This window comes from Aulonocara stuartgranti (genome assembly GCF_965226115.1).
Source record: "Aulonocara stuartgranti genome assembly, chromosome: 10".
Lineage (NCBI taxonomy): Eukaryota > Metazoa > Chordata > Actinopteri > Cichliformes > Cichlidae > Aulonocara > Aulonocara stuartgranti.
In genome coordinates, this window is record NC_138946.1 from 32,575,737 (window position 1) to 32,598,775 (window position 23,039).

General features: G+C 41.6%; 1 protein-coding gene and 1 long non-coding RNA gene across 9 annotated transcripts in view; both read right to left on the reverse strand.

The window, feature by feature from the left end:
• Positions 1–23,039, reverse strand: part of LOC309715837 (glucose-6-phosphate exchanger SLC37A4-like) — a 41,675-nt gene that overhangs the window by 5,408 nt on the left and 13,228 nt on the right. For 2 of the 8 annotated variants that reach the window (XM_082549269.1, XM_082549268.1), the window contains exons 2-4: positions 6,004–6,417; positions 4,831–5,063; positions 3,639–3,885 (exon numbers count right to left, since the gene is read on the reverse strand). In XM_082549269.1, coding sequence (XP_082405395.1) covers positions 3,639–3,885; positions 4,831–5,063; positions 6,004–6,151 — 628 coding nt within the window. In that variant the 5' untranslated portion in view covers positions 6,152–6,417. The other 6 variants (XM_082549265.1, XM_082549263.1, XM_082549266.1 and 3 more) reach the window with 6 other exon arrangements.
• Positions 1,890–3,630, reverse strand: LOC309715838. Its single transcript, XR_014279324.1, has 2 exons — positions 3,138–3,630; positions 1,890–2,283 (listed from the first exon to the last, which is right to left on the reverse strand). It is a non-coding gene; the product is annotated as an uncharacterized lncRNA (long non-coding RNA).

Genomic DNA, 23,039 nt, shown 5'->3' on the forward strand with positions numbered 1-23,039 from the left:
TGACAAGTCACATGTTCGACATAACTTGGTTGTAACGAGTGGTTGAGTTACTGAAGCGTTCCTATTGGATCAGTCTGAGCATTCGCCTTTGAATTCCCACATCTATCCAGAGAACTGCCGCTCACTGGATATTTTCTCTTCTTCTCACCATTCTGTGAGGATTGTGCAGAAAGATCCCAGCAGTTCAGCGATTTCTGAAAATACTCAGACCAACTCGTCTCGGACCAACAACTGTGCCATGTTTAAAGTCAATTAAACCACTTCTTTCCCATTCTGATGCTCAATTTCAACCTTTAGCAGGTGCCCCTCACTACCCGACTCACTGGACCCTCTACAGTTCGCATACCGCCACAACAGGTCCACTGATGATGCCATAGCCCTGACACTACATACTGCCCTGTCACACCTGGAGAAGAGAGACACGTATGTGAGAATGCTGTTTGTAGATTACAGCTCAGCATTCAATACCATCGTTCCCTCGAAGCTGGACAGGAAACTGCAGGATCTAGGACTGAGCAGCTCCCTCTGCAGCTGGATCCTTAGCTTCCTGTCTGACAGACACCAAGTGGTCAGACTGGGCAGCATCACCTCATCCCCCATCACACTGAACACTGGTGCTCCACAGGGGTGTGTACTGAGCCCTCTCCTGTACTCACTCTACACCTACGACTGCACAGCCACTAACAACTCCAACATCATTGTGAAGTTTGCGGACGACACTACAGTGGTGGGTCTTATCACCAACAGTGATGAGACAGCTTACAGGGAGGAGGTCAGCACCCTGACCCACTGGTGTCAAGACAACCATCTCACCCTCAACGTCGCAAAGACAAAGGAGTTGATAGTGGACTTCCGGAGGTGCAGAGAAGTACACACCCCCATCACCATCAGCGGCGCTGCTGTGGAGAGAGTGAGCAGCTTCCGGTTCCTTGGTGTACATCTGGCTGAGGATCTTACGTGGTCAGTACACACAAACAAAACAGTGAAGAAGGCGCAGCAGCGCCTCTTCTTTCTCAGGAGACTGAAAAGATTCGGCATGAGCCCCCGCATCCTCAGGACCTTCTATCACTGTGCCATTGAGAGCATCCTCACTGGATGCATCACCACCTGGTATGGCAACAGCACCGCCTACAACTGCAAAGCTCTCCAGCGAGTAGTGCGGTGCTCTGAACGGATAATTGGAGGTGAGCTTCCCTCCCTCCAAGACATCTACAGGAAGCGGTGCCTGAGGAAAGCGGGGAGGATCATCAAGGACTCCAGTCACCCCAGCCATAAACTGTTCAGACTGCTTCCATCAGGAAGGAGGTTCTGCAGCATCCGGTCCCGTACCAGCAGACTGAGAGACAGCTTTTTCCATCAGGCCATCAGACTGCTGAACACTTCATAGACACCTCAGCTTCACTACTGGAACTTTAACATTATGCACTCCATACTGTACAGTAATGCCACTGTTTTGCACATGTCTCACTCTGTATATTTTATTTTATATATTCTATTTATTGTTTACTCTATTTAATTTGTAAAATATGTGTACACACACACACACACACACACACACACACACACACGTAGAAAAATATTTAGTATACACATCCAGAAATGCATATACTATTATATATTGTACATATATTTATTAGTTTCAGATGTAGCCATTCTTGTATTTTGCTTGTTTACATTATTGTATTTTGCACAACTCTGTTGCTTGTGAAGCTCGCACACAAGAATTTCACTCACATGTGCTGTACCAATGTACCTGCACATGTGATGTGACAATAAAAGTGATTTGATTTGATTTGACTACTGTGATGGCCTCAACCACATGTTGGTAACAATCAGTCCAGACACTCACCTCATTAGTTTTTTGTGTTTAAACATTTATTTCAGGAATGTCATTCATTCATTTATTTACTTAAACCTAACAGTGACGTTATGAAGCGTGCACATATTAGCACTGTGTGATTCTGTTATATTAATTATGTTTCTCTTTCTTTTGAGTTTTCTCTTTGGGCAAAAGGCGTGGCCAAGGGCCGAGGACTATGAAAGCCAACCACACCCCCTACAAACAAGGTGGGTGTTTTAGGTTTGGTTAAGTTAATTTGTGCTTAGATAGTCTTCATGTTTAATTCGGTTTCCTCTATTGTGTCTAAATGATTTGGCCAAACCACTATAAAAAGTTACCCGCCTGTGTCTTTGCGTTTAAGTCAGTCTGTGAGTTAATTCTGTATATTTTGTTTGCTTAGTTACTTTTATGTTACTTTTTGAGCAGAGTTGTATTTAGTTGACCTCTTTTATGGGCCCATTAATTATATTTTGAACTTTGGTGTGGAATAAAAACACACCATGAAGACATTTTTCCTGTGTCCTCTATGCCTTTACTGCTTGATCCCTCAAAAATACATACCTAAATGCAGTGAGCTGCTGTCATGTGACCGGCTGATTAGATATTTATTTTAACTAGCAATTGAACAGGTGTACCTAACAAAGTGGCTGGTGAGTATAAGCGTACCAGCAAGTGAGAGTAACATCTACAGTACGAAGTTTACAGACAGTGAGAAAGAGAAAAATATTTTTACAGTAATAGCTACTGCAGCAAAAAGAGCTAATGGGCACAGTTGTGAGTGAAATGTTAGCATTCAGCTGTACACTGTGTTCATCGCCTGCAGAGGATCAAAGTTCTGCTGGTGTAAACTTCTGATGCCTCACTTGGATATAAGTTGACCCAAACCTGAAAGCTAGTGAGCAGCTATGAGCCAAGCTCAGAACACTAAGCATCCGCCAGAGGTCTCTGTACTACAGAGCTGCAGATCTGGCAAAAAAATCTGCCATTATGACACTTATGTGCACATGAAAAAAATATGCTTTCCATATGGGTTGCAAATGTGTACGATATCCACAAGTAATGATTTGTCCACGTCTGTTTCACACTGGGACTTGAACCCAGCTTACCTTTGTGAATCTTTGCAATGCCGGCAGCATTAAACGTGCCTCGAAACCCCACGTGGGCACGCGACGTGATCAGTTTGTCCACATGTATTTAAGGTTTGGTGAGCAAGCGAGAGCGAGGTTTCATGTAGTTCTACACATTTGTACACACAGAAAGGTTTTTGAAAGTGTAAATTATCAGATTCAGAGCTGACCTTAATAAATGATCAGTATTTATTCTGGTTTGGATGTATGCGTTTTGTATAATAGTTTCACGTGTGGTCAGGCTGCTTTGTATTTGTGTGTGGATTGAAGCATGTACTATGAGTCCTATAAGTTACACACAAATCATTACACACAAGCTTAGTTTATGCTTGTAGATCATACTGTATGCATTTGTAACTCTATTGAGACGTGTTTTCCCATATTTTGGGAGTCCTGTCCATCTTTGGCTCCACATACCAATGCAAGCAGGTTTTTGCTCTAATTGTCCAATACAGTTCACCTTCATGAGCATCAAAGAAATTCACTGTAGGAATTCTGACAGGGATTCATCCATCATCCACTGGTTCAGGATAATAATGTCACTACTTAAAAAAGAGGAAAATTAGCTTACAAGTGAGTTGTTTGCATCCCTGAACACGTCCCCGTGTGACTGACATGATGATCGTTTAAAGCTACACAGGAAGTGACCTTTCCGTTCTTGGTTCTCTCACCTCCTTTCGCTCCCTTCTTGGCCGCTGCCTCCATGCTGGGCAGGCCCACATCCTTTGGCTCATTCTTTACAAACACTAGACAAACAAATGAGAAGGCAGCACAGAAAATGCCCGACATGGTCAGGATGGTCCTCCAGTCGTAGTAATGCAGCAGCACTGAGACCAAGATTGGACCCAGACTCCCAGCCAGGTTCATGCTGCAGGACAGCACAGACCACCATGTTCCAAACTGGGAAGGCTCATACCACTGACGGAGAACAGACACAAAGAATCAAATATTAAAGCCTATTTAAGCACAACTTGAAACCACATATTGCTCATATTAGCTACTTTCCATTTGCTGAGGCAACCCACAAGTTATGGAACTAAATTTGTCACTGAGTGCAGTTTATCTTAAAAGATTATATGTGAGCTGTGCAGAGAGATTATTGCAAATCTAATAATCAACAGAATTGTAGCACAATGACAGCACAGACAAAAAGCGTAATCTGTTTTTGACATCAGAGCCACACGCCCTCAAGACGTAATCGACCTAAACGCGACCATAAATAGTCCTCATACCGTACCCCTGAAAGATTGTCCTGTAACTTCAGAATCTACTGGGCAAATATTTAAAGTTGATTTAAATCTTTTTCTTCTCCATCGCGTGTGAATGTAAACTCAAGTATGGAACACACTTGGAGGGATGAAACGTGTTTGCTCTGACTGGGGATGGGAAACTCTTCTGAACAATGTTACTATTCTTCAAAAACATCTCCTGAGGATCTTCCATAAATACATTGACCTGTAATCTGATCCCCTGCCACATGCTGAACATATGCCAAAGCCTATTTATTGCCCAGCTGTTCCTAACCGCTACGTTTAAGAGAGCTTCTTACTTTAAGATACCTTCCAACGTATCTCAGAGTCTAATGGATTAGCATTTGCTCGAACATATGACTGTAGGACCGTAGTCCTACCAAAGGTGAGTCCTATATATGTCAAGGAATCCAATTACTGCAAATAAAATAGGAAATATACATGTTTAATGCACCGGAGTAAAGAATCCAAACACACAACATACAGGTAGTCCTCCCCTGTAAGTGATGTCTTTTCACTAGTTGCGAAAGCATTACAAGCATCATGGGCACCCTGCGTGCTGACAGCATTACACTTATACTGGTGCACGAGGTGGCAGACAGGATGATATTACCTTGCGGAGCACTTTCCCACATGGGGGCCAGCCACAGCCTTGTCCCAGGCCGTTGATGAACCACAGCAGAGAGAACATGGATACAGTAGAGGACCAGGAGAAGACCACATTGATGCCCCCTACCAGGAAAAGGCCAATGGAGAAAAGCCAGCGGGCGCTGATCTTATCTGACAGCACGCCGCTGATGAACTTACTGATGGCATAGGCCATAGTCTGGCTGCTGGTGATCAGACCTGCAGAGACACAGTGCAGATTGCTATTTCAGTATGATGCAAACTGTCTACTGAAGAAGATTTGGGTTGCTACAAAGTATACACATTAATAACTCAGTATCACAACATTTTACTTTTTTCTTTACCTGTGTGACTGAGCGATTAGCTTGCTCTGAATTAGGAGCTAGCTTTGTAAAGCTGACGTTTTGGTTGAGCCGACTTAATTTCAGTTTTCTTGTGTAACGTTATCTCGGGATGGTGATGAGATGAGGCCCCTTGTTCATAGCATTCCCTGACATTTGGTGCTCCTGTATTGAAATGCAAAATATCACTATGCTACGTTTTATCAATTTTTTCCCCAACCATAATCTATAGTCACAAATTGATGAGCTTTTGAGTGGATTTACAGAAGGAAAAACATCCTTCCCACTTTGAAATTACTCATGCAATATCCACAGCCCAGAGGCCTCGAGTGAGGAGCAGGATTTTGTCTTATCCAGGTAACTGTGTGTGGAGTCTCAGAAGTGTAACATGACCTGTTCTTATCAGGTGAACTAATTCATCATTTGTATAAACAAATAAACAAAAAGCATGTCCAATGTGCTTTTTCAACAGGAAACATGAACGTGTGTAAAGCTGTTTCTAAATTCTTCATGCCGTGGGTTGGACCAGCCCTTTGTGAACACCACAAAATAAGCACAAATTGATGGACATGTTTATAAATGTTATCTTTTTGGGACCATTTTTAAACCAAAACTCTCCCCAGTGGAAATTTTGAGGTCAAATCAGTGCAAGTGACATAATAAGCACTCTGGTGGGTGTAGCAGCAATCAAACAAACACTTCACATAGCAACGCTTGTGCAACTGCTTGATTAAAGGCTTAAATGCTTGCTAAAGAAGCTTTTCCTTACACTCAACAGCCTAAAAAATAAAAGCATCCTGTTATTGTTTCCATCTTACCCAGATCATCTTTGTCCAGTTCTATCTCCTCCATCACAGAGGGCATGACAAATGAGAAGGTCTTTCTGTTAAAGAAATAGAGCGAGTAGCCGATGAACATGCAAATGAAGATGACTAAACGATAGTAGCCGTAGCCTGTAGCCCCCATGATTACAGTCAATGCAAATAATTATAATAATAATATTTGTTCTTCAGTGGAGTCTTGTTTCTGGGCCCTCTGGAATCAGCTAGATGCTGACACTACTGGTAAAGGGTTGTTTGCAGCAGGAGGTCTAAAATAAGATGTAGCATGGGATAAAATATTCTCCATGAGGTGACGCTCTACAGCAGGCTCCGTGCTGGCTGGTAGCTTTGCCTATCTGTGAGGCTGCTGCTTGGGGACACCGGGACGGAGGACAGGAACTTTAAGGCAGCCTGAAAAATGAGAGCAAGAAAACACACATTATTTTAGACAGAAGCAGCTTCATCAGGTCATCCAATTTATTACATCAAGCTGGAATGGCACAGACTGACTATCTGCAGTTTCTTTTCTTCAGGTCAAAAAATTGCCACGGTGCTGACCAGGTCAGGTGCAGGAGCTACAGCCCAGCTTGCTCAGTTTCACTGCTCTAGCATGCTGCCCTATAAATGTCAGAGTTGAAGGCTCCAGTTAGCAACCCTCAAACTATCAGATGTCAGAAAACCTGCAAGACTAGTCAGCTTGTAGCACACGGTACGATACGAAAAGCTTAATTGTCAAATACTTAGAATTCCACCATAAGCTCTGTGGTTTTACACTTTAATGGCATTCTGTACGTGTCCATTTAAACTCACTAAACCCTGGCTGCTGACGCCTAAAGCGTCTTAAACAACCGAACAAGTCGCTAATAGCAGTTGAATTACTCAAATGGCAGCGGTCTTGCTAACAAACATCGGCGAACTGATTTGTGGGACTTTCCGTGTCTGTCAACGCTCCCCGGGCTCCTTTAACCAAACCCCGACGTAAAGCGAGCTATAACCCCCGTCAGTGCCGCGGGGCACAGCAACCTAGCGGCTCGCTGAAGCGCTGAATGGAGAAATGCCGGCAGAGCCCGTTACCTTTCATTCGTGTCCCTCGTCTGTGCTGAAACACGGTGCGCGTTCGTGAATCTGCAGTCCCGGGAGCGCGGCTGCGCGACATACATGGAGTGGGCACATCCACGACACACAAAGACAACACAGCGTGGCAGGTTATCAGTTACTATGCTGCACTGCCAGTCACTAAAACAGACAATATCAAGTATTCGCACTTAGGTAGAGGTCGGTTTTCATGCCGCCAAACTCCAGTGAAAAATATCTGAATTTAAGCTTGTGATGCCTCGCAAAACAACTAGCCCCATATTACTGTTGAGCTGGCATATCTTAGGAATCACTCGGGCCTGCAGAATAATACGGCACAGCCAGCCTTCTATTATTACACGAAGACATCAATATTTAGCTCGCATTGCTCACTACCGCCCTCCTCTGCAAACTGGTGTGAAGAGCAACTGAAAGAGGGGGTCTAGAGAAATTCCTCAGATCCCCACAGAATCTTTATTACATATAAAAGTCTCACATTCACTAGTTAAAGTACACATTCTGCATTAAAATATTTGTTTTTGACAGTAAAACTAACTTTATATGGAGAAAACAAAGAGTACTGACAGAAACATGACAAGGCCAAAATACCCAGTGCTGCTGGCATTTAGACATGTAAAGATGACCTGCTAAAGTTCAAAAGGCACATCAGAATAAGAAGGAAAGATGAGATAAAAGACTTTGAACGTGCCATTGTTATTTTCACCAAGCATGCTAGGGTGAGTATTTCATAAACTGCTGATCTAATAGGATTACAGTGAATGGCTATATATATCCTTGTCGATATTTGAAGTCAGAGGAGAATGGCCAGACAGCTTCAAGCTGAGAGTACAACCAATACAACCATACCTTTGAACAAAGTTGGTTCACCTCACCTTGGTTGTAACATTACAACCAAGGTGAGGTGAAGAGCATCTCCGAATCACTGCTCCGAATCTAGTTTTCAGTCCTTCATTCGTCCTCATATGACGACTGAAGGTTTGCAAAATCGCTCATGTCAAGTAGTCAAAATAGCAAAATGATATCTAAGTGGGATTTCAGTGTTTTTAAAAACATGAACTTCTACAAAATAATTTGCTCCTCTATGTGCTTTGATTGCAGCTTTATGAATGGATGGCCAACATGCTCATGAATCAGAATGTCAGCTAGTTTGTTCAGGTGCAGCAGGAGGGGCGGAGTCAGAGAGAAAGTCAGAGTTTGTTGAAGAAAACCTGACAGTGAGGCTTAGTTCACAGTCTGTAACTGACTCGGAGTTGAAGTGAACTCTCTTACTTAACAGAAAACCTGGAGCTTTCCCTCTGCTCGCCACTCTGTTCTTCACTCACTGTTCTGTGTGAGGTTACAGACACTCACTGGTCGTTTGTATAATCACAGCTGAAGCTTCGTTATCAACAACATGCCATTAACATTATTTTTTCTCAATTGGGGGGAATCTTTTCCTGTACACACTGCTGGGTTGACACAGGAAGGAAATATCAACAGGATATTGTTTCAAAGATTTCTGAATGTGCCCTCGTCAGGCAGTACTCTCTCACGATGCAATTCACGTAGAGAACGAAGGAGCCTCTAACAGTGGGGGGAAATGAGTGTAATTATAGATAGTCCTGGAGCTGTTTCACTATTATCAAAGAAAGTGTAAAAAAGCGCTGAGGATTATATGGCAGTGACAGCTACAGATGTTCTGTGCCAGTATTTTTTTAGCTTATGAAGTGGAGCGTAAAGATTTCCCTTATGCAAAGTTTTTACTACAAAACACCGATAACATGTGGAACAATAGATGGTGTGCTGACAAAACACTTTTTTGTGATTTACATTTTATTAATTTTATATATAAATGTTTGTGTTGTGCTTGTACATATGCAGGTAGTTATAGAATAGAACAGAATAGAATAGGCTTTTACTGTCATTGTCTATGTACAGCAAAATTGTGGATAAATTATTATAAACTGCTCCAAGTGAGCTGTAAGCAGGTGAAGGTGGTTGTCTATTTGGTGATTAATGTGTCCTATACTGCACTGCAGTAAAAAGACACGCAGCATTGTTGTGATTCATTTCATTTCATAGCAAAGCTGGAGATGAGAATGAGTTTCAACTAAAGCACTGTTACTGAGTCAGTGATATTGGATTGTTATTAACGCTGATGAAAGATTTTTGATGAGGTGGACGACACTTAACCTGTGTCAAAGTTCTGCCAAGAGCGTCCTTTACAGTTTTACCTTATGGATGTGGGGTAGTTGCTGTGGTTCAGGTTAAGTCCCACAGTAGTGCATTTCAACTGTCACAGACACACGATATACAGTAGAGTAATGCATGCACAATACTGAAATCCTGGAATTATAGTCCTGAAAAATATTCCAGAAATTAGTGTCAAAATGAACAAAATCTAGCCCAATTTCCCTTCATTTATCTTCAAAATGACACTTATGGTCTATTATAATGACAATTTCATTCTTATCCCTTGTTTTTGATGATAATGATGGGGACGATGATGTTTCTAATACAGAGATTAATACTAAAATAAGATCACTATCATTGTGTAAGCCATTCAGTTATCAATGTTGGAGACGCTGTATATGGGGCGACACACAAAATGTTCTGGAGGCAGAGGGTGAATCATGCATTTCATTAGCAACGTCAAACACAGGCCTGAACATTATGAACAATTAATGTTTAACAGCGTGAACTACCCTACACAAGCATCTTTGATTGGGTGCTCATTTGCTCTCACCTCAGGCCTCTGTGAGTGATTAATCCTTGAGCAGAGTGAGAAAAGAAATAATCTATGTAATGGCAAAAACGGGGAAAAGGAAACCTATTTCCCTGGATTACCTCAGTTTATCAGCCTGAAGTAACAATTTCCTCTAAATCACAACCTCAGTGTGTTTCGGTATGAAAAGACTGCTTCTTTCTAATTTGGTACTCTTAAATATATTTCTAATATATTGTAGAATAGTGGATTCTGATCTTTACTTTGAGCTCTTTTTATCTCTAGTCTAGTCAATCAGTCAAGCTCTAGTTATACAGTTTTTTTCATACAAATCAAATGCAATTCGAAAATTCTGGGAAACTCAGGTGTAAAAAAATACACACATCAAAAATGACAGAACTCACTTAAGAAGAAGACACCAACTGAGGTAATCAAAAATAATAAAGAAGGAAAAACAGCAACAAAAATAAACCATAGTGACAAAGACATGGCCCATCTGAGTGTATTATAAAGCACATTACACACAATATTGTATGAACATTTATGAGCCGACAAGTCTGTTGATGTCCAGTGATTCCTTTTGTCAGTGGTACAAAATAAGTTGACCTATTATTATGAGTTTGATTCATTTATTTTTTGACAAATTGCACGAATTCGTAGTTTAACATTGTGTTCCTGTTTTGAGATTTCAAACCAGACAAATGAGCAATTGGAAAAGAAGACTAAAGACAAAAGAAGCACCATCAGTGCTTCAGCACACTTCCTGCCAAAAGATGGAGCTAAAGTAACGTGTTCATTGTTGCCGATGTACTAGACTGCAGTCATTATACAGTCTGCCTCAGAGAGAGGTAAAAGCTGTTTTGTGTCTTCTAGAGACAGATGCTGTTGTATTAAACATGTCTCTGTTCTCTTTCCTTGAAATGCATTTCTGTGTGGTACCTCTTAAGCAGTTATACTGGCAAAAGTGAGGGCTCGCTGTGTTAGGACACTGAAGACATTTTAGAGCGTCTCGTTACCACTCAGCTGATGTTCATAAGCCAGCTTTTATGTTTGCAGAGAACAGCAACATGCAATACATGATACATACATGATTCTTTTTCATTCTTTTTTTCTTGCAGAAAAAATGGATTTAATGCAAAAAAATGCCACACAGTGTTGTCTTCTGCTGCTGTAGCTCTGTAGTAGCTTTACTGTTTATTTGTGTTGTCAAAGCAGTGGAGTCCCATCATTGCAAGCAAGGCAAACAGTGCTTATCTAATGAAATCTAAAAATAAACATCAGTTACAACATACCAAAGTGAAATGGATCTTTCTCCTTTCATCTCAGTGTTCTGCGAAGCTTCTCAAAAGCCTGTTAGTGTCCACAACAACACTCAGGAACAGGACAGCAAGAGAGTGTCAGTTTGTTTTAATGTGGTCCAACTGGTCTGGTTGAATGAATTTGTTTGTTTGTTTGTTTTTGCTTGCCTTTTGCATTGCCCCCAGAGACATCATTTAGCCCTTGACTCTGGATTTACTACTGCTGACACCTGTCACCACTGTCAGCCATACGAAATGGTCTGAGATCGTCAATAAAACCAAAAGGCATCAGTAGATGTGTGACTTCAAATAATTGATTTGGCTGTTATGATATTCTGATATATAATATATATGCAAAGTATAAGAGTGGAATAAGAGTCTCTCAAAGCTGGTTATCCTTTGGCTCTGACTGTCCGAGTGATGGCAGAGGGCATCCTTTTATAAAATGATATTTTGACTGGGCACTTCTTTCCTTCCTAATTCATGTTTCTTTGAGTCCATGATCAGTTGTTTCTGGACAACGGCGCATTAGCCAGGGTGGTTAAAAAAGCAACAACAACAATAATAAAAATAATAATAATAATGGATTGCATTTATATAGCGCTTTTCGGGACCCCTCAAAGCGCTTTACAATTCCACTATTCATTCACTCTCACATTCATACACTGGTGAAGGCAGCTACAGTTGTAGCTACAGCTGCCCTGGGGCAGACTGACAACAACAAATCAGTCTTCTTCATCAGCGTGCAAGCACTGAAATATCCTGAAGTGGGTTGCACCAACATTGCAAATAAGTACACAGTAAGAACTGGGAAACAGCATGTGGCATAGACCAGTTACAGGTGTCAAGAAAAAGGTAATTGAAATCCATAACAGGATCATTTTCATGACCCTACAACGCCTCTGTGGTAATGACCAATTCTGATCCAGGTCCAAACAAGAGTTATTATTTCTTCCCTGTTTAGTCTTGTGAAGTGCAGTGTGCTTTGTTTGTGCTTTTTGGCTGTGTTCGTAAAAAAGCTTTTATTTTTAAAATAACAAACTAGCTACTTTCAGTTGTTCCCTTATTCACATGGTGGTCGTCACAGCAAGTAGGTCCACATGATTTTTTTTCCCACACTAGACGCCTTTCCTGACACAAGCCCAAAGGGATTTGTGTCTCCTCTCTGAATCAAGAATGAACAGCGCCGCTCATTTCCATAACTGTTCAGTAAAAGGTTGTTTTTTTTTAATGCTTTTAAAGTTTTATTTTGTATAATGAAATTAAATGTCATTTTGATTCTTTACTATTTTTATGTTAACTCTTTTCTTTTTGTGGTTTTGCTTTAACAAACTTTGCATTGTGCTTTCAGGTCCATCTCAGACCTAATAACTGTGACTGCAGAATACAAGCCAGTTTGGTTCCTCTGGAGACCCTCTGATATTTTTAATGACACTCATTGTTGTGACACTATTGATGTGTGTGTGAATGGGTGAATGACTGAATGTAGTGTAAAGCGCTTTGGGGTCCTATGGACTAGAAAAGCGCTATACAAATGCAGGCCATTTACCATTTACCATATTAATAATGATCGGCTTTGTCATTAAAGAAAATGTGATTGTCCTCCTTTGTATACTTGATATCCATTTAAAGTCATCGGCAGCTCAAATGTCAAAGCAGCTTGAAAGAGAAAAATAATGAGTCTGGGACCGTTACGCCCAACCAGATGAGCTACAGCTTCTTCAATCACTTCTTACCAACAGCAATCATAGTTTCTCAGCGGGAGAGACGGGCCACAGAGCAGGATTTAGCTTTGCGTCGCAATTAATGCATCAAAACCAGCCTCAGAGGCTTGAGACAGGGCCTTTACAAATCTCCATTTTTCCATTTCTTCTCTCACTGTGTTTGGGCATGGAGCTGCCCCCTGTGGTTACATGTACTGTACTCACTGGGCTTCACCTGTCTGCAGTACTCACAGCTTTTCTCTTACAATCGTTATAACCATATTTCTGGTGAAGGGGGAGCTGATGAAGGCTTAGAACAGTTATGCATTCATCATCATGTTCAGATAGGCTGACGTAAGTTGTAACTGTCCATGGGTGGATATCTAACAGACTGATCATCTTGCTCCTGCCAGATCAAATACTTGGCCTTGGGCACAAGGGCTAAGAAGCCTTTGACTACTTGAAATTACAAGCCATCTTTGAAAGTGTCTGATATTTAAAGTGCAATGGTCAACAGAAAACTTCATTCATTGTCTGTGTAACCAGCTGTGCAATGCATTTTAGTAGTGCTGCATTTCGACAGACTCAGAATCAGAATACTTTATTAATCCCAGAGAAAATGATGCAAAGACAGGGAAGAGACAGGGCATCAAGTTGTCTGCGGACACAGTGCCTCTGGAAACTCAAAATCTCTGAAATTAGTTGTTATCAGTCTAAAATAAAAACAGATTCAACAGCTGGAAGCCTTTCTTCTCAGCTCTTCAGAAACACATGAAACTTGACTAGATCCAGGCAAGTGTGCTGCCGTGATGGTTTCAGTTTGATACGCAGGAGCAGTCAGACACCACGAAGTGTCCGTCCACTCAAGTGAGGCACAGTGTTTTCATGCACTTGTATGATATTCTAGGAGAGGAAGAACACCTGTCAGTTAACTGCCATTACAACAACGCTTTGGTTGTTAGCATTTAAGCTGAAGACACTACACAATCTCCAAGCATAGTTCACTCTCTAGCTTTGCCAACTATCCACAAAGCCCTGTGCAGAACATCTGCTGCAGGTGTAAATACTTAAAGGACACATTCAGTTACATATGTGCTCCCCAAACATGCTGAATATCCTGGACATTTAGTGCAGCCATAGTGTCAGTGTGCCAACATCACAGACAGGATGGCAGAAATCAAAGGGCTGCAACTCTAGTGAGTCTAACAGACTCTCCAAAAGAACTTGAACAACCTAATAAATGTGAGTCTCTGATGGATAGGTGGGTCAGCTCCTGCTGGGATCTGTAGCCTGCATCTTCCCACAATCACAGTCCCAAATCTCATGATGGTGCTTTAAACATTCAGTGACTGGCTGTTGTTTTTCATACTGAAACAGGGTTTACAGCTGGGCCAAGTTCAGATGTTGTAACCAACCTGAGCACTCTACGAACATCCAACTGTTCCCAACTTCTTGTTAACCACATTCTCATCACTGCTATTTTATGTTAAATGCCACTACATTGACCCATCATATGTGGTATTAGTGGACACAGATAGATAACGGGTTCTAGTTTAAATAGAAAAAACGTCCATATTTGGAGTTTGGAGCAGGGGAAACGAAATGACTCAAGTTTGCGAAGCAGGAGACCAGAGTTTGTGTCCCATCTGGGATTTTATTTACCTTCAGTTTTACTTGTTCGTGCTTTCTTTTCTCTTTAGTACTTGGACCGGTTTTTGAAGCAGAGGTGTTTATGTGAGAATCTTCCCCACCGTAACAATCAATTCTGTCACGGTTGTGGGTCTTTGACCCAGTGTTTTCTGTTTTGGACTTATGAATCTTGTGTTTTTTACTGTTTGATCTTGAACAGTGGGTTATGTTTCATAATTTAGTTTTCTCGTGCTTGTGTGTTTCTGATTATGTTGTTTATCTCTGTTGATTCAGGCTGATTTTAGGTTCCCTTTCTGTCTGGTCCTCAGTGTCTTGTCTCCATGCTTATGTTCCTCCCTGTGTCTGTATCTCGCTCCCTCTCAGTCTGTCTCGCGCTCTTTCCCTGTGTCTCTCTATCACTCTCTCTCATCCCAGTCATGTCTCATTGTTCTGTCTCCTTTACCTGTTCCCATGCTCTTTTCTCTGTGTTTCATCCTTGTCCCCCCCAATCTGTCGTGGGTTTACATGTTGTTTCACTATGTCTTATTATCAAGCTCACGAGTTGGTGTCTGTGTCCTGGTGTTTGTACTACTTCCTGTTTTATTTTGATAGTCCTTGTCTAATGTTAACTCCTGTGTCCATGTGTCCATATTTAGGTCCTCCCCTCAGCGCCACACAATCTACTGCCACAGATCATGAATAATGGAAAAATCCTCTGTGCTTTAATGTGATGCTATCCCACACACAGGTGTTAGAGTGTCTGTGTGGCTGCCGTCAGCAGCAGTTATGCAATTTGAGACAATTTTATGGTTCAAGTTACAATGAATAAGTGAAATACTTTATTGTTAATATATGTGTGTGATGTAATGTATGTTGTTGGCTGGAAATACATTTACAAGGGTTACAGAATGTTTCCGGGGTGGAACCAATGTTTAGTCTGTTGTTTGGGGTGACAATATTTTCAGTTACACGCCACACTCGGTAGAGCGCAGCATGCTTTTCGTCTCTCTCTGGTGGTGGTAGAAACATGTAGACGTATGCAACGGAGTGTTCGACTATGGGAAAGAGTGACACTACAAGAAGCGTTTCATTTAACCCCTGCAAGTTAATGCGGCCAATGAGGTATGCAATTTGTATATGTTGTGATAGAAAATAAGATGTTTGTTTGTGATAGAGCGAGCGAGTTTATGGTAACCACGCGTATATGTTAGCATTTTGTGAAGGTAAATTGTAAGCATTTGTGTTGTTTAATGATGTACCTTATTGTTTATTCTCTATGAGAACAATGTACGGCGGAAATTGATTATTTTATGTTGTTGTACAGTTCTCACGGCATCGTTACGGCATCTCTGGTGGCATCGTTGGTGGCGCCCGTGTGCAATAAATGCCAGTAAATCAAGAACGCCTTGTGTTCGTTTTTCAACTTGGAGGGAGTTACAGTCTGTGTCTAGGGTCTGGTTGGATCTCAGTAGCACTATTTTGCTCTCACCTGGTGTGTGCGAGGGTCAACACAGATGTCCATCTGCCTCCCAATTTTTGTGACCATGTGGACTCTTTGGAGACTTTAAATTACAACGTACCAACTATGCATGTGGTTCAGGCAGACTTCAAAGAAATATAGCAGAAATAAATGCAGTTCAGTTATGGTCTCCAGGTGTCCATGTCTGCACCAGAGTATAATTGAGGCCTTACAGGCATCCATGTTTATTTAAAGAGTGTGAGACTCGGCTTGCTATTACCATAACCTGGTGTATTGCTGGATGATGCCAGAGGCTTTGCCACAACTGCAGTATTTGACACCCAGGGGAAAAAAGTGTGCAGTAATGTAATGGGAGAGGAGAAAGTAGCAATTTCTACCCAGAGTGGAAGAAGCCCACCAACAAGCCCCAGGTTCCTTTGCCATTAGTATAAACTCCTGTTTTGGCTGGATGCATATCTGCTGGCTTCTACATTATATATTCATTATTGGAAAGAAAGCAAAAAATATATCTGCATTTATAAATTATTTAAAAACTCAAACATAGTTTTATATCAAAAGGTACTCACTGAAATTGATACTAGCTCCTCCAAGTAAGTACCTAAAGCTGTAGGGCAGAGAGCAAAGGGAAGCGAGGAAGCAGAGGAGCAAAGAAAAAAGACATCCTCACATAAAGATGGAAATTTAATAAAAATGTAAATTTCTTTCAACAGCAAAGAAGGAGTTTGAGAATCTCAGAGCAACTTTTGTATAATTGGTACAAGTGTGCAGATGGGTTTCAGTGATTGTTTATTGAATGGAGGCAGCAGAAAGCCGGTCTTGGTATTAGATCCACGGGCTGGTAAACCCTACTGTGTAAGATGCAACATGCAATCATCCCAAGAGAATTACCAGTGACATGGACAAGTGGCCACATCAGTGAAACACTGACATGTATTGAAGGTAAGTGTGGCCACCCACTCAGTGTGATCTGGTTTTTTATACCTACTGTCTAAATTCCTCTTTGTAATAACTGTATTCCACAAAACTGAACAATACTGCAATCACTGGCTGTCTGCACCATTATAAATTAGGTAACCTTTGTTAAGTTATTCAGCAATAGGTTGACACAAGATTTATGTAAATTTTAACTGAATAAATGCAAATATCATCAAAGTGGACTAGAGTGGGAGGGAAGGAAAGCAAGCAATAATAAAGGAAGAGGGAGAAAGAAAGCTGCTGTCTCTTGACATGTACAAGCCCACTTTTCCACAAACTTACAAAGCATAATTCATAATGAGCGCTCAAATAATTTTAGGCTGCCAAAATGTACTTTGTAGTGCACCAATTAGGCAATCAATCTCAGTGAAATTTATATGAGAGCTCGTTCCAAGTTTAATAATCATAAAGAAGTGAATCACTGTGTGCAGAGAGAAAGGATATTGTCATATAATTACTGATTAAGTCAGATGAAGTCTCCATCACACTAATCAAACAACAAGGTTAGTTTAAATGTCAGTAGAGAGAGCGGATTGACCTGCCATGGAGTGCCTTATAGTGTTGTACACTATGTTAGCCGTGCTAACTCGAACATGAGAGGCTGAGTGCCACATGAACTCCATGGCTGTTAAACTGACAAATTACGCCTGCTGATTTTTGTCCAGGGGCGGCGAGCTGACATTTATGTAGGCTCTTATACAAGAGGAAACGATTTTTCCTTTTATGGTGTCACTCTTTGTAAAATGTGTTTGAAAAGTGGGTTACATTTGAAATTTGCATTTCAACACAGTGTCCTTTTCAAGTCTTCTACAGCCATGCTTGCAGCTCTGTGGGACTCTAAAAACACACAGTATTTCCTAAACGCTAATGTTAGCATGTTCAAAATGCCAATATATATTGTTTACCATGTCCGGCAGCTCTGTTTACCACTAAATACAAAGTAGAGCTTTGTTCAGTTTTTGGAAAACAAGTACAATTCAGTTTAATTTATATAGCATCAAATCATAACAGCATTTGCCTTAAAGAGCTTTGTATTGTAAGGTTGAGACCCTACAATAATACAGAGAAAACCCCAACAATCAGACAGCCTCCTTTGAGCAAGCACTCGGTGACAGTGGGAAGGAAAAAATGCCTTTTAACAGGAAGAAACCTCTGACAGAACCAGGCTCAGGGAGGGGCGGGGCCATCTGCCACAACAGGTTAGGGGTGAAGGGAGGAAGAGGGGACACAGCCAGAGATGAATAGTAACTAATGACTGAATGCAAATTGGTATTTAAACACAAAGTCAGTGAAAAAAGGTGAACGATGAAGAAACACTCAGTTCATTAAACCCCAGCAACCTTGGCCTATTGCAGCGATACTAAGGGAGGATCTAGGGTCACCTGATGGATACAAACTAAATATTTTGACCAAAATTAGTGTATTCATTCAGATCCATGGGCTCCATGGCAACAAGTGCTCCAACCAATCAGTTATTTGGTCTTGCTATTGAAATAACTCACGTATACATTTCTGAAACTATTTAAAGGAATGTTTTAAGAATGAGTAACACAGTCAGTCACAGCGGTATGTCTCATGGTTCTGGGTCATTTTGACCCAGCGTTTTGAGTTTCTTGTGTTTTGGTGTCATTTTGTAGGTTGTTGTGGTTTTAGGTTCATTAGTTGTCTTAAGTTTAGTCTGTTTTGAGTTTCTTATATTCCCTGTTTGGTTCCTTGTGCATTAGGTTCCCCTTGTGTCTCTGTCCTATGTGTCCCGCTCTGTGTGTTTATGTGCGCGTGTGTCCTTGTCTCTCGTTTCCCTTTCCTGTTCCCACGTTCCCCTCCGTGTGTTTCATTCCTGGTTTCCCCGGCCCTGTCATGTCTCTCTCCCTTGCACTCTCTCATGTTTTTTCACCCTCTCTCATCCCCTCTCGCTCTCTTGTGCTCTCTCTCCCTCTCGGTTCTTTGCTCCCTCGTTCACTCTCTCTGTCTCGTCTCCCTTTACTGTTTCTGCGTCCCCCTCGTTGTCTCCTCCCGTTGTCTCCCAGCTCCGTGTCATGTTGTCATGTTGTGTGAATTAGTTTGCGTCTCAGTGCTTCGTGTTTTACTTTGATAGTCTCCTGTCTGGTGTCCGTCATGCTCAGTTTTGTTTCCCCCGTCTCGTTAGCTAGATTACGTACAGCTGTGTTTTCTCCTGAGGTTCGTTTCCTCGTTTGCCCTTGTGTGTATTTATGTCAGGCTCTCCCTCTGTTCTGTGGCGCGATCTCCCTCATTCCTAGCTGTGTGTTTCCATGTATTCGTTTAGGGTCCAATCCTGTCTGTCGCACACAGCTACATATGACAGCACGAGGTTCACCTAAGTTGTCTGTAAAGGTTCTCAGTCATCCAGGTCATTGTAGTCTAAGGAGCTTGGAAAGAAAAAGCGTCTGGACTTCTTCAGATTGCTTGTTCCAACCAGGACAATAGAGTGTTACACCGAATGCGATAGACGCGACCAGAGCTTCAGGTTTACATGTAAAGGAACGCGATGAAGCGGATTTGCGTCGCAAAAACACTTTTCTGCCTGATTTAGCAACCAAGTAGCGCGACTGGCATGTTTGAAGCGCGAAGTAAAAATACGCGCTGCAGTTTTTGTGTTGTATTTTGTGCATTCGTGCTTATCACATCTACCACTCGAGTTGGAAAAATCTGAACTCCAGCGTCAAGTCGCGCCACAACAACCAATCAGGAGCCTGGTGACGTGATGCTCTGACCTAGTTCAAAGGGTCCGGCCAAAGCCCTTCATTCTAGCAATGAAGTAAGCTGTAAGCTGGGTCCTTTTTATTCCTGTCTCTCTGTAAATAGTTATATTTTATATATTTATGTTTAATGTTTTTCTGTTTGAACATCTTAATATTATTTCAAATACATTTTTGTAATGACTACTGTGTAAAGGGTCCTCTACGCCGCTGCTCTGCTCTCCACAGTGAACAGAGAAGGGAGACTCTCTCTTCAAGCCCTATACCGACAGCTGCCGTCTTGCAAACATACCGTGTGGCACTACTTCCTCCCACATTTCCGCTTCACGCACGTGAAAATTGCATATTTTAAAGCGCGACCAGATCGCTTTGGATGCGCTTCGAGGTGCAAATGTGCACGCGACCAGCTAGGGGAGTGTGGCGCTTTTTGGTCGCGTTTACCCCGTTCGAGGTGAACGCACCGTTATTTGGGCCGATTTTCAAGGGTTTTTTTCTGTTTTTGTTTTGAGTCAGTACCACTTCTGGTCAGACCAAGTAAAAGTACTTAGTACTTTATACTGAGTACATTTATTCTTCTTCCCAGTAATGTTAGATATTTAACAAAGAGAGAAAGAATTATGGGATAGATTTATGAAAATAACTTGTGCAATCCGCTAATAGGTTTTTCAGGAGATTCACAAAAGTTGTGCTATTTTCTAAACACAAGCACAGTCAGTTCATTTCTTTTTGATATCAAGCTTAAAAAATAAGACGTGTTTTTCTGTGTTAAACACGAGCACATCAACAATAAATTCAGCAACGTCAGTAAATCAGTTTGCGTGCTTGATTTAAATATTCTCCTCTCTATTTTGTGCGCTTTTGAGTTCCCTTCATGTCACTTTGCTTTCTTTGACCAACTAGTTAAACTGCCCTGTAAGTGTTAAGGAAGCAGGAAGATCTCTAAATCAAGAGCCTCTATTACCAAAGAACCAAAGATTATTCCAAGAAGGGTTTTCCAAAGGCAAGGTGGCTACACAAAGGGATCTCCAAAAGGTTTAGTGGTAGGTAGGGAATGAAAACAGAATGAAAAGATGAAAACACTGGAACCTGGAGACCATAATAATGGAAGAGTAACAGCACTGAAAGAATCCTGAATTTAAATCGATGGAATAAATCTGCAACAGAAAATATGGTGGCAGAAATATAACGTTCATGGTAGAAGTCCATTAAGTGAGTGAGAAAAGGCGTCTCATCTTTTACTCTCACAGCAGCTTCTTCTTCATGCCTCTTTAGTCCACAGGTTCTAAGAGGCAACCAAGTGTGGTGGATCATAAATTTGATTAGTTTTGAAGTTATACATCTCTGTTCCTTATATTTCATGTGATGCCCTTATTAATGTTTTATTTGTTGCTTTGACTGTTTTCGAATAGAATATGCAGTGGGAATATAGAGGGAGATAAGCAGTGAAAGTTTTGCCTGGGTGGATTGTGCGTCGATCCATTGTTAATGCCTCAGGGCTCCAGTAGGTGGGTTCGCACGCTGCCTCCTTCACTCAATACAGACGAGTGAGAGTGAGAGCTGCGTGTCTGTGCCGTTCTTTCACCTCTCCTCACTATTTCCCCTGTTTAAGGTAACTGTCATGCACAAATCTGTATAAATGTGTGTTACTGTTGATTATTACATTGTTATCATTGTTCATTGTAGCGGAAGATGTGAATTGCAGACTATTTTGCTGAGAAGTTCCAGTTAATCTCTGTTGCTGCGTATGCTAGTTTTCGCTATTACTCCGCCATATTGTGTGAAGATTTTTCTGTTACGATCTGTATAAGTTAACTACTGAAAGACATGCAGTACTTAAAGTATTATTTCATTGCTGTGAAAAGTTAGTGACTGTGTCAGCTAACATGTGCGAGTTAAAAAGATGTTTTTGTCTAATGCTACAGTTCATGTTATCTAAAGTATTCTCATCAGCTAATGCAGCGAACAATAGTCACTTAGTTTGGATACAGTTGTCCTGAGACTGAGTGCATCCATAAGAATATTGTTTTGGTTGTATTGCTTCTGAAACTCAATACAGACGAGTGAGAGTGAGAGCTGCGTGTCTGTGCCGTTCTTTCACCTCTCCTCACTATTTCCCCTGTTTAAGGGCACAACATTTGGAGGCACCGCTGGGATGATTGATTCGAGGACCATCCCTGACCTGTAAGAGAAATCCTCTCGTTGATCATCCCCCCCAGACGACCCAGGTATCAGAAAGGAGCATAGTAAAGCAGCAGAGACATCGCTAGACCTATGTTGGTATCTGTATCCTGAAGTGAAAAAGTGGCCACTAGGGGGCAGTAAAAGCCAACTAAGTCTGATCATTTCTCAACTGACTGCTTGTGCTAACTCCTCTGACAACATGGAGTCTGAATTAGAAAAGCTTCAGCTGGAGATTAAAGGAACACTGTATCAACTGACTTTAGAGCAGCTGACTAAATTATGTGATGTACTTAAAATCTCAGGACCAGGAAAAGAGTTTGTGATTAATAGAACGCGCAGTCAGCTAGTCTCGCATTTAGTTAAGCACCTTGAACGCACCGAGCTGGCTACCCGAGAGGATGAAGGTATGTCAGAACTTCTTAATGTCCAGGACATTATAAGTGACATACAAATGGATAAAAAACAAGGTGTGAATGAAACAGTGGATCCAGCTGTTCAGGACCAGGAAAGTAGCCAGGAGGAGATAGAGACATTAACACTGCTCTTACAACAAAAAGAGGGTGAAATGCATGACTTGATGAGGAATAGCATGAATCCTGCCTTAAGTCCTCGCACCCCAGTGAGAAACATTGTTCCAACAGCACCAAACAGTTCCATGTGGCGCAAAGATTTTAAGATATCAGGCCAAATAGGAGAGCCGGGGCAAAAAGACAGGCTGACATTCTCCAGTCTGGCCAAACAAATTGAGAGCGGGCTCAATAGAGGCTACCCAGAATCAGAAATCACTGATGCTGTAATTCGTGCTATCACGCCAGGCTTGCAGCTAAGGAGTTATCTTGAAGGAAAAGAAAACCTCACATTACCTGCTCTTAGGAGAATCCTCAGGTCTCATTACCAGGAGAAAGGTGCCACAGAGTTATACAAACAACTTACCTCTGAGGTTCAGAGTAGTAAAGAGACACCCCAAAATTTCTTGATCAGGACAATGGACTTGAGACAGAAAATCCTGTTTGCTTCTCAGGAAGTTGAGTCCAGTCTAAAGTATGATCCAGCACTAGTCCAGAGCCTTTTTATGCATACTGTCCTGACTGGCCTTCAGAATGACAATATTAAAAGTGACCTGCAACCTTAGCTCCTGCAAACAAATACTTCAGATGAGTTGTTGCTCGAGAAGGTAAATATTGCAGTCGCAAATGAAAAGGAAAGACAGGACAAAAAGAAACATGCCGCTCCATCACGAGTAACAGCTGT